At 33.0% G+C, this 16,924-nt stretch overlaps 1 protein-coding gene across 1 annotated transcript in view; it reads left to right on the top strand.

The window, feature by feature from the left end:
• The window catches only part of LOC106108934, a gene marked incomplete at its 3' end in the record, with an annotated part of 18,953 nt that extends 2,199 nt beyond the window's left edge, over positions 1–16,754 (top strand). Inside the window, 3 exon segments of the mRNA XM_013290296.1 lie at positions 16,069–16,257; positions 16,355–16,535; positions 16,650–16,754. Of these exon segments, the coding sequence (XP_013145750.1) occupies positions 16,080–16,257; positions 16,355–16,535; positions 16,650–16,754 (464 nt within the window).
• Positions 16,755–16,924: the final 170 nt, after the last annotated feature.

Here is a 16,924-nt window from a genome sequence, read left to right as displayed (position 1 = left end):
GTACTATTCAAACGTCTCCGCTTATTGTACACTAGTTTGGTATTACCAGAGTAAACCCATAATTAAAAAGGTAAACGAGCTATTTATGTCTAAAGATTCCAATGAAAGTAGAAAGATGTGAAACTCTTTAAGATCCTATTACGAATAGATTTGTGTTTAAGATCGTTAACCATCTAATTGTTCTGAGAGGATAAACAAAATAGGACATTTTTTTTCTATCCATTCTCTATATTGCCGTGTCCACTACCCTATAAGATAGCTAAATTAAAACTTGCCAATTGTGACTTCACTTATAGACGAAATGCAGTTCTACTTCAGGTTAACTAGTTAAAGACAGTCCTGCCTAAAACGTGGACACACTACATGTCAGTGTCGTTACAAAATACTCAGGTGGCATATTATGTGTTCGTGTTTGCTTAAACAATACATTCAAAGTAAAATAAACATTACGTATGAGGTAGGTCAAGTGAAGACTAATCCTTTCTACAAGTATGTAACCATTACAATACCCTGTAGGAAAAGTAATTTATGTAAAGTGACGAAAAGAGCGCTTTTAGCATATTTTTCTAAGCGATTTCTGCACAAAAGTTTTGTACGGAATTCTTTGACTGTTGTTTAAAATTTGTTATTCAATGCTGCGGAAAATCTAATTTGAATATTTTACGTAATTATTGACAGAGTTATTTTTTAGTTCACGTTAACTTTATTAGAAAAGTGCAAGTTTATTTAGGTCCCGATTTAAGTGGAAGGATGGGTTATTTGTATAAATCTAAAAGCATCGCTGGCTCATTTGAAACTATCTCACGGTTTTAGATGTATTGAATTTACGGAATTTACAAAATAAAAATTACATATTTCACGTTCAAGTATAACAATTTTTTAATTAAATAAGATTTACTAATGTTTGGACATACTTTCACGACACGCAGCGATGCGGCAACTGCTTCTTATAAATATTTATCAGCTCTTACCGCAATGGTTTCTTTTATTCACAAATTAAGCGCATTACGTACATCTTTGCAATTAGTTGGAGGTCATTCAACCGCTGAATTATTTATGAGTTTACTTTTGTTCTCATTTTGCAGATATTTCGCATGAAAAGTTTTGTAAAGAAGTTAGACTCCCTTTTTCTGATCATAATTTTAAAAACCTACACTATAATAATACTTTTGTAGTAATAATTGAAATTAACGTTAGGTTAAAAAAATTGATTAATAACATTTTTTTTTTATTTATGTTTTAAAGTGCAATTTTATACAACATGTCAAATATACCCTGTTTAAAACTACAATCAAATTACAAAGGTGCATAAAAGAAGTTTTGCACTAGATTTTTTTTTCGCGTTACGTAATTCCGGTAGTTATTCACTTTGCATAGCGAATTACATTAACTTTATATTCGCAAACATCGATTCCTTGCGTCGGTTTTACCGTAACATGGACTATCTTTTACTTTCCACACCACATCTTGAATTTAAATCTCACGTTACGTGATATTTCTGTTATTTGGAAAGCGATGTCACAACAAACGGTTAGATTTTAAAATTATAGAATTTATGTAACGTTCTTTGTGCTATTTTGATCCTATGTAGAATAATTTATTTCGGATTAAATAAATATTATTTCGCGTCTAGTTTTTTTTAGAATAAGCAGTAAAAATAATTTGAAAAATGTTAAAATCATATATTATATGTATATCATATCTTACTAATATTATAAATGCGAAAGTTTAGATGGATGGATCTTTGTTAATGTTTGTAGTCTAAACGGCTGACGGATCTCGATGAAATTTGGCACAGGTTTAGATCATAGTCTGGAAGAACACATAAGCTACTTTTATCCCTGAAATAGTTACGGTTCCCGTGGGATTCTTTAATTTAGTTTTTTAATGTTTACTCGATCATTCTGCAACGGTTCAACATATCTTATGGAATTTTGGCACAGATGTAAAACAAACTCTGGAGTACAAATGGGGTAAGGTTCATCCCTATGAAATGTTCCATCCCCGAGGGATACGTAGCTTTTTGTTATTTATATAGTTCGTATGTTATCTAATGCCTAGCGGGCGAAGTCGCGGGCAACAACTAGTAATATACATAATTAAAAAAATAATTAAATAATTTTAAGGCTAACAATAATATAAAAATCCATTCATAGCTTTTCGTCTACTTAACGCGAGTGATCTTTTTCAGGTGGATTTTGAATTGAAAAAGTAAATACCAGTAATTCTCATATTCAATTTATTTTATCAGTGAAGTAAAACTTTGATAATAGGTGATTTGTAAAAGTATTTACTAATATGTCGATTCGGTAAATGGCTATTATACAGTGTTACGTTTTGTTTTCGTTCCCTAAGTTGTAAAAGAGAAAACATCGTGGGGAGAACCGCGTGGAATCGCCTATTGTATGAGTCTTGAGGCACGCGTTGTTACTGTTTTAGCTACATATATACTATTATTAAATTAATTATAACTAAAGTGAAATTATCGAATCATTACATAAATGTTTTCTTTATGTTTCGGAAGGTTTAAACCTGAATAAAATTGATAGGAACTTAAGAAAGCTTTTTGTAAAATTCATCTTTATTTTTATTTATCTCAGTATTTTGAGTCAAAGCTACACAAGACTGTTAGTATATAGGTTAATGCTCAAAATAATGATTTATTTTCATTAATATCATAAATGCGAAAGTTAAGACGGATGGATATTTCTAGGAGTTTGTAGTCTAAACTGCTGAACGGGAATCAATTAAATTTGGCATATATGTTGAGACAGCTCCAGACTATAGAATACATAGGCTATTTTGTTTTTTTAATTTCCCCACGGGCGGAGTCGGGTGAAAACTAGTACAACTAAAATCATGAAAAAAACAACTATGTTTCGGGAAACTAATCGCGTTTGAATATGATAAACACTTCCGACTTATCCAATGTATAAATTAAGTTACTCAACTTCCTATAAAACGTTCGTGTAACTTGACTGCATAAAATTAAATTAAGAAACTTATACCGTGATAAAATTTGGATAACGACTTACAGAAGCATCTTTTACAAATTGGCGAAGCGAAAGGTAATTTCGCGATACTCAACAAGTTTTCGCGACAAGGTCGTAAGAAAAGAGGTCGAATATCTCATTTGAATTTTATTTCTTTTGTTTTAATAATGGCTATTTACGTGCCTTATTACTGCAGTATGAGTTGACCTCCATGTTTTTTTCTCTTTCTAGACACGTCTCTTGTCTAAATTAATGCAAATTTTGTTGCATGTCTGGATACGGCTTTTGAACAAAGATGTCAGTTAGATTTAATGAAGGTTGTAAGAAATTCTGATGATTTATCAATCTTACTTCTTACTAATTTTAAAAATGCAAAAGATTATATGTATGGAATGATGGTTGTTTGTGAGAGTTTATAGCATAAGCGGCTTAACAGATATCGGTGAAATTTGAAACAGATGTAGAGCATAGTCTGCAAGAACACATAGGCTACTTACTTTTGTTTTTTTAAACCACGCAGGCGTAAGCTCTTAATTAACTACTTTTCAACAGTCCGTGGACAGTATCAGCTGAAAATTGATATCAAATTGTTTTTTTTTTACTTTTACTAAACTTGCTATGCGCTAAAAAATGAATATCAAAACACCTTTGTCCATGACAATCACAGAACAATTGATTTTCTAGAACGAATGAACAATTCATTGTATTCAGGGAATTTCGATCGCTTCCCAGTGCCATATCTTCTCGCTCGAAGTAACAAAAAGAAGACATTACGAGCGCTGGTGCATTTCCTAGTAGGAGCAAAACGATGCCGCGAGTACTAACGGTGCTCTATAAAGCATGGCCGGCACAGTGCTACACGGTCCTCTATAAAGCAAAGCTATACAGTGCCACACCGTACCTTGGTATGTGGCTATACCATAAAAACATCATCGCGAAGCTATGTGAATCAAATTGAGGCAATCTCGATTGACGCCGCTCTCGATAAAAAATTGAAAGTGATTTTAAATTTTTTCTGGACCAGTCATATAGGGACTTCAGTAAGGAGTAGACTCTTCGTCAATTAGAATTTGACCGTTTAGATCTTAGATTGACTTTTGCGGCTTTTAGAAAGTGTACACTTGAAAATAAACTATCGCACAACTGTTCAGTCTCGCTTTGAATCCTATGTACTATATGGAGGTGCGCACACTACCTGATTTTTAGTTGTGATAATAATTTGATTTGGCAGCGAAACAATCGACTATCGCACAACTGTTGTGTTTATGTTCAAGTGCAAGAGTGTGCTCTTATGTTTAAATATTTGAACCTTGTAAATAAATCTATTCTTCTGTAGAATTTATTATCTGTAATGTAACAATATTCGGAAGTTACATTATCTACTCAATAAATAATTGTAAAGCGAGCATTAGTTGTAAGTAATATCTTGTTCGTGGATCGAAGAGCAAAATATACCTACATTGTAAGGACCTGCGGAATGCATGCGGCATTATCGTACGCTTTGAAAAGATAAGTTGCAGGGTGGAACATGCTAAGCTAAGTTTTTACTAAGGTAACAAGGGCTTACGCAACTTATGGATATTGCCTACAAACTACATATTCGTTTTTAAATGTTTCATTTTTAAAATAAAATTTTAAATTAGGCTAAGTTGATGTAAATAATTATTCTATTTATTTGTTTATTATTATTTTATTAGCACTTTAATTAATATACTTTAGAAAATCACCTCTTTCTGTGGGAATGCTTTAGTGTACATTAGTTAAATGAAACTATAAATAATAAGTGGTTGAAAACTACCCATCAAAAGTCACTAAAACCACAAAGTTTTAGAAAATGACATAAATACTAAAAACTAGTATAATAAAAGATACTATACTATCGTAGGAAAATAAAATATTTTTTTCTGTCTTGTCTCGGGAATTAACAACGAGATGGCCACTATAACAACAAGAAGAACAATGAGGGTTCAGGTTGATCGCACTTGACTGTGAATAGGGTCTGCATAGGCCTTGCACTTCCGCGAATCCCTCACGCGAAAGTCAACGACCTCCTCAATAACATCATAGCAATTCTTGCACTTTAACGCTTGTGAGAAAATCACATATAGACAACTGCTACAATAGAATTACCTTTGTATCTTTATAACAAGTAATTCCGACATTTTATTATACTGTTACTTGTACCATGTAAATATTATTTTGTACTAGCTTTCGCCTGATACTCCGTCCGCGTGGAATAAGAAAAAACAAAAGCAAGTAGCCTATGTATCCTTTCAGACTATCCTCTATATCTATGCTAAATTTCATAGAGACCGTACAGCCGTTTAGGCTACAAACTCTAACAAACATCCGTACAAAATTTTCGCTTACTAATATTATGTATTATAAATGCGAAAGTTTAGATAGATGGATGTTTATTGTCAACGCGTAAGAACAAACCTATGATGACATAAATTTTGTCACGTTTTAAATTAATACTATAGAAGTAACTAAATAATTCTATTTTGGAATGTAACTCCGCATGTTATTTACTGAGAAAATTCGGAATTTTCGTAAATTAAAAATCGTTTGTAACAGTTTTAATTTCACAATTACCTAAACACACTTAAGTGAACGTGTTAAAATGCACTAAAACATAATAACATCCATTTTTAATGTAGATTAGGATTTCCGTCGTTTAACGTATTTATCAAGATAAGGTTTGATTCAGGGCAATTTAAGAAAAACTAAAACTTTTTATGTTCGGAATGTTAATAGAGTTCACATATAATTTACATGTTACTGGCATGCTGTAACTAATGTTGTTCCTATTTGATAACGATCACTGGCTACCGACGTTGATACTATCGGCTATTTCAGTTGGTTTATTTTGTCTCAGAGTTTAATAATGTTACTCTCCAATCACTAGAAGATCTCACTAACAAGATCTCAACATATTAAATATCTTGTTTGGTTAAAGTATAACAACTTTGGCATTTAGAGTTGAGCATAACCCTACCGGCATCAAATTAGTGTCGACCATGATCTTGCAGTAACGGTAACCAGGGCTGCCCTAGTATAGTGATATTCAAACTTTATACCCGCTCGTCATTTCAAACAAAACACTGCTCAAAATACAATTCTAGTTTTCAGATAGACTTCTAGGGATATGAGGACGAGAGAAATCTACGCAACACACGCTTGTCACTCTGCGCAGTTATAACTGCTAAATTACGATCCTTAATAACGTTGGAATGTTACTATACCAGTTACGGGGTCTAACAGTGCTACAGTTAGCTACAGCCGCCCTTCACCCGGCCACTTACAATGCCGTTACAATCGGACACACAATTTCTACTAACTACCAACATAATTATGTGAAGATGCACTTATGACATCGTGGTAGCGTTTGTTGACTTCCTATAAGTGTGGTAAGATAACGGTAAACTTACTATACTGTTTTACTTCAAAGGGAAAAAAGTGTTTTTTTAATTTCCCTTCAACAATCGATACACTACCAGTAACTTTTTTGTTGCACTATAGGGGGTTTTAGGATTATCCATTAATTACTGTACATGCTATATTGCTAACTACAAAAACGTGCCGAATTTCTAAAATAAGAAGTACCAATATATCCGATTGCAACCTTGAACTAGACCCTAGCCATTATCGGATATACCTCGTCTCACCATGTTTGGTACTTGTAGGCGGACAACCAGTTAGAACAACACGGATAACCTAGTACTGGTATCAAACAATTTCCTTACAAACGAGAGGCGGACAAGCGATGCTAATTCCCGACCAGTCGGGGCTAATGGTGTACCGCTCCACCAAGGTATTTTACCGTTATCTTGGCGAGAACGCGACTGGAAAATGCTATGCTTTACATTATACTGTTATGAAATTAACGTAGTTTTTATTATACACTAATATTGCAAATGCGAAAAATCTGATAGACAATTGTTTGAGTTTTTAGCCTAATAGCTGAACGGATTTCAATGAAAGGCATAGATGTATTGGATAGTCTGAAAGAAGACATAAGCTTCTTACTTTTGTTTTTAATTCCACGCGAAACCTAGTATTGTAATAAAATCTTTACTAATATAAAGAGGAAAGATTTGTATTTTTGTATGTAATCGATTCACGTAAAAACTACTGGGCAGATTTTAAAAATTCTTTCACCATTAGAGAGGTAATTTATCTATGTACATAGGCTATATTTTTTATTACTTGTTGACATCACGCGGCCGTCGCGTGCTAAAGCTAGTATTGTAATAAAATAAACACAACTAGGCTTACATTATAAAATATGTGATGGACCATAAAATATTAACGGGCAAATAAGTTTGTTTTTTTTACGTTAACATATAAACATTTTAATTAGATTCGCTTTTCTTGTTAGTTAAACTAATAGTATAAATTAACAATTTCATAGAAACACCAAAATTTATTAAATTATTATGTCTTATCACTTTCATCGCATCATTAATCTAATCTTAGAAACTCCAACATCATTATTAAATCTTTCTCGCTATCGTAATTCCAACAAAGAAGCTGTAAATCTCATTAAGTAGCCCTCCATTACACTCCTATCTTATCTAACGGTACGCGCGACCTAATTCAGGGCCTGACATCACGGCTCTTACGTGACAGACGACGTCATAAAAAACAACTCAAAATTACAATCATTAAACAACTTGTAGCTCTTATAACATAGAAATAATGCCTATTTTACTTTAACTCGTGTTGAGTTGGCTGCATATAAAGTTTGCTTACAACAAAGGCCATACCAAAGTCATCGCTCTTTGCCGCGGTCATGGTCACCTAACGGTTTGAAGTGCCCCAGTTAAAGGGTCTATCGATCTTTACTTGTTTTTTATCCAATTCATGGGATTAATTTGAATACCATATTTTCAAAAATGAACGCAATATTTACGTTCTAAGATGGTTAGAATTCGAATTCGAATAGAAAAGGAAGGAGGAGGAGCTACTAAAAGGATATCCATCTCAATAATTACAATAAAAGCTCATAATTTTAACTGTAGCTTAAACGTAGGGAACCAGGAAATAGTTGCAATATGCACTGAGGCAATAAACCAGTCCGCTTCAAGTTTGAAAGGAAATTTTATCAGTTACAATAATTATGTTAAATAAGGAAATAAGTAGTTGTTTCTTTGGTCGCGTTTACAAGAAACAAAAGCACACCAAATTTAAGAACAGAAAGATGATGAAGAGTCTTAATACATCTAAATGAAATATGATATTTTGTCATTTTTGTTGATAAATAATTTGCTATTAAAAATGTTGAATGAACAAGCTAAAACTATTATTTTACTGCTTACTAATATTGTAAATTGATGGATGTGTGTCTCTAAAATCTCGATGAAATTTGACACAAATGTTGCCTTGCTTGCAAGAATACAACGGCTAAATACCAAGAGTGTTAATTTCAGCATTATTGTAAGCTTCTTATAAAGTTGACGCTATAAATTAAATACATATAATCCAGTTTGTTGCACTTCCTCGACTTTCATGAAACCAAAAGTCGCGGTTCTGTAGGTCACAGGCGCAAGGGGTCGGCGCGCGGAAATACTGCCAATCGCTCCTGCTCTACATTCCTCATCCTCGCAAGTTGCAATTTGAACTCTATTACAAAGTAATAAAAGTTGACTAGCTGAGGTTAGTCAGCAGGCTCTAGACGTGTTTATTACGTGACAGGACTGTTCAGTCACAATTATGTTGACTAGCGGGACTCAGGACCGTTTCGCGCCGTGAGAATCGATTTTATTCTGTTTTGAGTTGGAAAATATTGTTCTAGGCCGCATACAAAATAATAACCGATATTATTTACTTACTTTTTATAAATTCTGTCTTTTTTTTTACTGATCTGTAACGCTCTCGAAGTTTTAATTTGAAGCAAAAATACACTAAAGTCATCGATGACAATGTGCGTACCTAAAATTAGTAAAATCTCCATGTATCTAGAGTGAGAAATCGTAATAAACAAAATCTGCACCAAAATCTTAAAAGCCATTGTTTTATTTCAGATAGGCAAGTCAAAAGGACTTATTAGATTATCGATATTTCAATATTTTTCATAGTATTATCTTTAAATACTTAACATACAGTCTGAGATGCATGCAGTGCACACGGAGGATCCAAGGTCTCTATATTAGATAAGAATCAGAGAGGTGGAGGCGAGACGAGAGAGTGAAAGCGTTCCGACTGACATGTCATCCGCGAATTGAATCACTGACGCTAGGGATACCATATTACATACGCAAATATTATAACTACGCTTCTAACTAATTGGTGTTTAAATCCATTTTAAACTGCAAATTGACTTGTAACATGTGTACTTGCTACATAAAAATTATCAGACATGCAATTTCTTTGTTCTAATAAAAGTTCAGTTTTAAATTAGTTACATTGCTATACTGTTAGAAATAGTTAAGAATGCAATCATAATGTATTTAGTGGCAACACTTTTTTGTAACTTCCTCTTCCATCTTGTGTTCACTGAATATACGCCGTGCATTTTCTCAAGCCATCGTTTTATTTATTTTCACCATCATCCACACAATATATCAACATATATGTACTTTAATTATGATGTATTTTTTGCAAAAAGGGTTTGATCGATTTTTAGTAGATAATGGAATCAGAAATAGGCAACCCTAGCGACCAGACGATGCAATTCGACACCTCTAGAGTTGCATGATCTTTGCACGGTGAAGGGTTTGTACGCTTGTATCGAGCCTGAATATATGATTAAGTAAATAACGGGAATGTTCCATAAATGTTATTGGTCCAGATATAATTTCTGTCCATTATGTATTGTTAGATTCATAGACATGAAAAAAAATCATCTTGAAATAAAGTATAACTACTAGCATCTAGTTATGTTTAAAATTACATACATTTTAAGATTACTTTTATCTGAATGTATAGCTTAAAACGGTTATAGAATTGCGTGTTATTACAAGTAAATTATAGCCTTCTGTTTCTATCTTATTGGTATGTAAAGAGATTTTACTAAGCTGGTCCATCAACCCTAGCGAATGCAACTTACCGGAGGAATACCGCTGGCGATCCCGTGTGAACAAGCCTGAATACCCGGTCGTCGACAGCCGCACTCAATGAAAAGCATTCATATATCGAAATCAACAAAGGCAAAGCGAAAGTGCCATTATGTCGGTCCTCGTAATACTCCGTATTATGAAAAGGACTGCAACGAAAGTTTTTAGAAGCTTTGGGAACGTCGAATGCGCGTTTTTTGTAATTTATTCACTAGAGTATAGGTCTACATATTTATAGTATTCTTGCTATACAACAATGTAATAAATACAATAGGAAAACAGCAGAAAGAAAGATGACATCAATACAAACGATTTGGAAAAAAGTAAGATTAAATAAATAAAACATCTTAATGCTTTAAAAATCAAACCATTCTTGTCTTTGTCTCAAACTTTTGATATCTATACTATTGTAATAAAGCGTAAACACACACTTCTTTGTTGCCTAAGATATCAGCAATTACAGCATATATTTGGATAATTCTTTTTTTATTAAAAAAAAACCCTACACTTACGTCATGCTTTAGGCTATATATTTTCACGTCATTACACTTGGGGAGTAAATATTTTGGATAAAAACCCTAATGTGGGAAAGAGACCATAAGTTGCTGCCAACATTAAGAAAAATAGATTGCCAAAGTTTGTCATGTCATGTCATTTTGACATTTGCTATTGATAATTTGGCAAAAGTAAACAATAAAATAAAATTTTCATTATTTCATGCGGATGAAGCCGCACGGGAACAGCTAGTCTATAATAGTAATATAATAATCACACCTATGATTAACTATTAATGTATATACATACGACATATGAATGATTAATAGTATTTGCGTTGAGGTTATCTCGTAGACCTCAGAAATTAATAATTTTAACAACGTACAAATGTTTATCAACGATATAACAATTTGTCAACAATCCTATTACGAGAGACATTTGCACTTTGACTCAGCACAATTGTACAAATATTGAAGATTCCTATATTTATAAATCTTCGTGTTTCCCGGTTGTAGACGTATTACATGTGCTAACGGAACCCACGTAACTGTTCAGAGGCTGAGCGACGCGTACTACTTCCCCGGCTAATGAGTTCACTACGCTAACGTTTACAGATTTACCAACCCAAATATTAAGTCATTAGGATTATTATTAATTGCGAATAAACTTGAAAAATGTTAGGTCTAAGTCTACCCAACTACTACAACATTAGCCGGAAATGCTGAGACCATTAATTTTTTTAAAATTCTGTACAGAGGGCAGAGGGAGTAAACAGATGAAAGAAGGAAGTTGAGCGTGGTGATGTGACAACTCGATAACAGAATAGATACACGGTGCCGATAGAACACTCGATGAACGAAAAATAAAACAAAGCCATCTAAAACATTCAACGGTAGAAGACATAAACCAAATTATATAGACATTTCCGGTCCATCTTTATTTTGAAATGTCGTAACTTCTTAAAAGTGGAAGCTAACATCATTTTGAATCTGATTGATTTTGTCCGCGAGCGTCTTTGTGCGCAAGGAATTAAAATCTGAAGTAGCCTATGTTTAGTATATAAATTTTATAGAGATACGTTCAGCTGCTTAGGAGATACCTAAATACTCGTACAAACATCCATCAAAACATACACACTTTCGCATTTATTATTATTTAAAATGTCTCTATTTTAAATCTTACTAAAACATTTAACATATCCTAATTTGTTTAGAAAAATATGGGAGTTGCTGCTTTAATTAATTTACTTCTACAAGTCAGCATGAGAACATAATATCAAAACACAATAGCTATTGTAATGACGTCGCAGTCTCAGGAATCTCTTCGTACTTTTCCTTGTCATCTTCGTAAAAAACATCGTAATTCCTCTTGAATACAAAAAGTTGCAACTTCGATGAATTACGGTCGCATATGAAAGATACCTTGAATTCAACAACTTGTATATTTGTAGAACATTTTTCTAAGCATTTTTCGCTTTAGTAACCACGAGTTGTTGCCCGCGACTTCGTCCGCGTGGTATTAGAAAACATACGAACTATATAAATTACAAAAAGCTACGTATCCCTCGGGAACCGGACATTTCTCTGGGATAAAGCTTATCTCATGTGTACTCCAGACTTTGTTTTATATCTTTGCCAAATTTCAATAAGATATGTTGAACCGTTGCAGAAAGATCGAGTGAACATTAAAAAACTAAATTAATGAATCCCACGGGAACCGTAACTATTCCCGGGATAAAAAGTAGACTATGTGTTCTTCCAGACTATGCTCTAAACCTGTGCCAAATTTCATGGAGATCGGTTCAGCCGTTTAGGGTACAAACGCTAACAAACATCCATCCATCCATCCATCCATCTATCCATCCATCTAAACTTTCGCATTTATAATATTAGTAAGAAGTAAGATAAGATTATCGCATCTTAGTTACCAGATAAGTATAATAAAAAATAGATTTAAGTATAAAACGTAATTCTAGAGAGCAATAACCTGTGGTTAAAAGCTTTTGCACTTCACAATAAAACTTGTAGGATTATAGGTGGTAATTAAATTAAAACTTGACGACCGGCCATAAATTAAATAATAATATACTCACCAGAGTATTATTAAATAGTTAGTATAATTGCTAAGAAGTATACTAGATCCTTAACACTTAAGCAATTTCTACATTACATATCCGTTACTGATGGTATTTATTTCATTTTTAGTTCAGAGATGATTTAAATCTATACTATTATAATAAAGCGTAAACACACACATCGTTGTTGCTTAAAATGTCAGCAATCACAACTGATTTTTGAATAACTCTTTTTTTTAATAAAAAGCCCTATACTTAGGTCACGCTTTAGGCTATATATTTTTACGCCATCAAACTTAGGGGGTAAATATTTTGGATAAAAACCCTTATAGGGGAAAGAGACCATAAGTTGCTGCCAACATCAAGGAAGCAAGATTGTCATGTCATGTCATTTTGACATTTGCAATTGACAATTTGACACATGTAAACCATAAAATAATTTTATGCTGATGAAATCGCATGGGAAAAGCTAGTTTTTAAATAATTAGCCTAATTTTAGTCCCTTTTCTTTTTCACCCTTTTCTTAAGAGATAAGGATGGGAAGAAAAAATGGATTTGACAGCGGATGGGACGCACAGAAGGGAATATATCCTATTTATTTCCGTCTCGTCTGTCAGTTAAGGAGGCACTTTGTCATTTGGGCGGATTCAGGTGGCCGCATGCTAGTTTACCACCTTATGTTAAAAAATTCTTTTTGTGTATGCTAAAGTTTTGTTCTTGTAATGTTTTTTGCCCTCATAAAATGAATGTGTTTTGTGAAAAGTCAAAATAACTGACAAAGCTATCGTCGAAATTTAGTATAAGTGACACAAAATGTATATTGTATAGAAATGGGATGACCCTAATCGTTGCCATTATAATCCACTCCGAGATTGGAACCTTACTTGATAAATCGTAAAGGGTAAACTTTGCTACAACTTTCTCTGACTTAGTATATTCCAACGTTATAAATGCATTCAATATCCTGACCTACAGTAAAATAACTTAGTCGCAATCCAAGCTATAAATATGACTGACGTGTACTTAAGACAACGTGATAAATGGTTAATTTACGATGTTTTTTGATAGAATTTATCTTATAGATAAAAGATTAATAACTATAAAAACAATCATTTTAATTCCTCGAAAATTATTTTTTAAAATTCGGATACGTAGAACTCGCACGACGTATTTTGTTAATAGCGTCCATCTATATCTATACTTATCTATATGTATATCTATACTATTATAATAAAGCGTAAACACACACTTCTTTGTTGCCTAAGATGTTAGCAATTACAGCATATATTTGAATAATTCCCTTTTTAATAAAAAGCCCTACACTTACATTACGCTTTAGGCTGTATATTTTACGCCATTAAACTTAAGGAGTAAATTTTTGGATAAAAACCCTAATGTGGGAAAGAGACCATAAGTCGCTGCCAACATCAAGGAAGCAAGATTGCCAAGGTTTGTCATAATGTCATATCATGACATTCTGATCATCTTTGACATTTGCAATTGATAATTTGACACATGTAAACAATGTAATAAAATTTTCATAATTTCATGCGAATGAAGTCGCACAGGAACAGCTATTAGTAAATAAATCGAAATTACAGATTAAAAAATGATTAAATGTTCTAACTCATTCTAATTTGGTACACCCTTTCGATTTGGAACAATCAAAGTCGGTTAATTCGGTTATTTGTATCTGTATTTCGGTTACTAGTCCACCTATCTATGGTATTTAATCTTATCTGTGCCGTAAAACCGAAACGGATGAGTTTTTTTAATCGACCAAATCAAAGCACACGCAACAAGATGGAGCGGACTTTCACTATTTTTTTATGAAATTTTATTGAATGTTAATTGATTTCCGAACGTTGATATTAATGTTTTGATTGTAATAATTAAATGAAATACAGTTACATTAAATGTGTGTCAACATTTTAAGGTTATGATAATTAATAAGCCAAAAGTAATATCGCATCCGCTTAGAGAACATAGATAAAACATTTTAAAGCTTCCTAATGTAACTGTTGTTTTCCATTGCAACAAAAACATATCGTTTTTCTTTTCAATCTCTTTTATAACGAGAGACACCTTCATTCTTGTGTTACACTAGTGAAAAACTACGTTTAGATTTCTCCGCTACTGAGGCGTTATCTCATAAGCCGCTGCAGGGCCACATTCTTTGCAATCCTTTCGCACGCGTCTGGAACTGGCATTTACAGTATCTATTAATTAAGAGTAATTAACGATTGCGTAACTCTGTAACTGTTTATATATACATTTCTAATTATAATGGGAAACTGGGTATTTACTCGTAAGTGAACTTTGTTTGAAAAACAGACTTTTTACAGACTGCTTTTTTTTAATTTTTAGCGTCTATATAAAATTATTATGATTACTCATTTACACTTTTATTTACTGTAACATGCATATCATATCATATTATATGGAAAAATCAATATAGCGTAAAAAGGAACGCTTCAATTGATTTTAATTAGAACATCCGATAAAAATAGGAGAAATCTGTCGTTAGCTTGAGAACGAATCGTAACAAAACAAAACCCTGTATTCTTCACACAGTAACAGAGATAATTTAAAACTATTGCAAACATTTCTCGACATAAAAAAGTTAGATTTTTAACAATTTACACGAAAGTAATATCAGAAAAACTTCAAAATTTGAATAGCCTTTAATGCAGCAGGATTTAAATTTAACAAAGGTCTGCTTTGTCCGACAATAAGCTGTTTAATTGTACAAAGTAACGCTAATCGAAGTGGAATATCAGAGATTGCTTGAAACGAAACAACATACAACGGTAAATTAGACGTAAAGCGGACCTTGTTATTATTACATGCTCTAACATTATTTTAAAGTATCAAGATCCATTTTTAGACATGTAATGTAGAATATAGAAGAATATAGAATATATAATATATAAGAATATATAATATATAGAATATATAAGAATATAGAATTACTAAAAATCATAATAAAATAATGGAAAGTCATTATCTTGAAATAAGATAGTCAAGCGAAAATGGCAAGAATTAATCTTATAAAAGTAATTTCTATATCGAAACAAACTAATAGAAAACAATTACTAGCAGATTCTAATATAAAATGAACAATAATAAAACCTATTTTCTATCATTTGCCGCCATTTCAAATGAATTGACCGCAAGCTTAACCTCAAAATCTTCGTGTAAAAAAATTATTGCCAAAGGAAACTTGAAGATGTGATTCATCATTGAAATAGTTCATAATAATTACTAGAAATATTATAGGTATTACTCTTTTTTACCTTAAAGGATTAGAGGCGTCTTTGACTTTCTGAAATAGAGAATCTTTTGGGAAAAAGTTATTTCAGAAATATGTTAAAGATTCTGTCTCCAATAGCAAATTATTAAAAAATATAGTTAGATGGGTGTTTTAAAAGTATTTTATACCTTCCAGGGTCTGTGGCTATGTTGTGGGCGGTGGTTATATGGCTGATAGCGGCCGGGAGCGTGCAGGCGGCCAATAAAGTCATCGATGTAGCGACCACGTGCGACAAGAGCTCTATGGCTGTGCACATCATTATGGACCAGCCGTTTAAAGGACTTGTGTTCAGTAAAGACTTCTCGAGAGAGTGTCGAGCACAAGGTAAAGCAATAACTCTATTTTTTTACCTTTAAAACTAAGCTTCCTAAGACTTAAGTCTTATCTGAAGTCCTTAGACTTATATGACAAAATATTTCAGGAAAATTACAGAAGAAAGTGTCATTAAATCTACCGTCAAACGCCTGCGGTGTCCGTACATCTACTATCAACTCGACTGTGGAAGAGCCTGATGATAACGAGGACCTGTACTATACAGTGGAGCTGGTCATACAAATGGACCGCCAGCTGCAGCAGTCCTCCGATCAAGAGTTAATGGTGAGGTGGGTGCAGATAAGATTTATTACGCTTATTCACATTTGCTATTATATTTCTACAGGCGCTATATAGTCTAAAATCGATTGCATTCACCCTATTATCTGATGTCTTATGTACAGGTGCAAGCTGCAGCCGCGTGCCGTCAGGATTCACAGCTCAGCACTAGAGGGCGTCATCAGCACAAAGCTACGTGAGATGTCAGGTCAAGAAGCTAAGAAAGTTAGGTAAATATAATACGAAAATCTTTACCTATTAAATAACTTAAGATATTGTTAATGATAATGTTAATAAATTGCTAATTACAACTTCTAAAATATAAGTGCGTACTGAGTACCAACTTTTCAGTAATTTTTTTAAGTAAAAGCCCCATTAATTCCTACATCCAACATAGTCT

This window comes from Papilio polytes, unplaced genomic scaffold, assembly GCF_000836215.1.
Source record: "Papilio polytes unplaced genomic scaffold, Ppol_1.0 DF821400.1, whole genome shotgun sequence".
Lineage (NCBI taxonomy): Eukaryota > Metazoa > Arthropoda > Insecta > Lepidoptera > Papilionidae > Papilio > Papilio polytes.
Note: the sequence above shows the minus strand (reverse complement) of the source record. Positions and strands in the feature narration are given on the sequence as shown.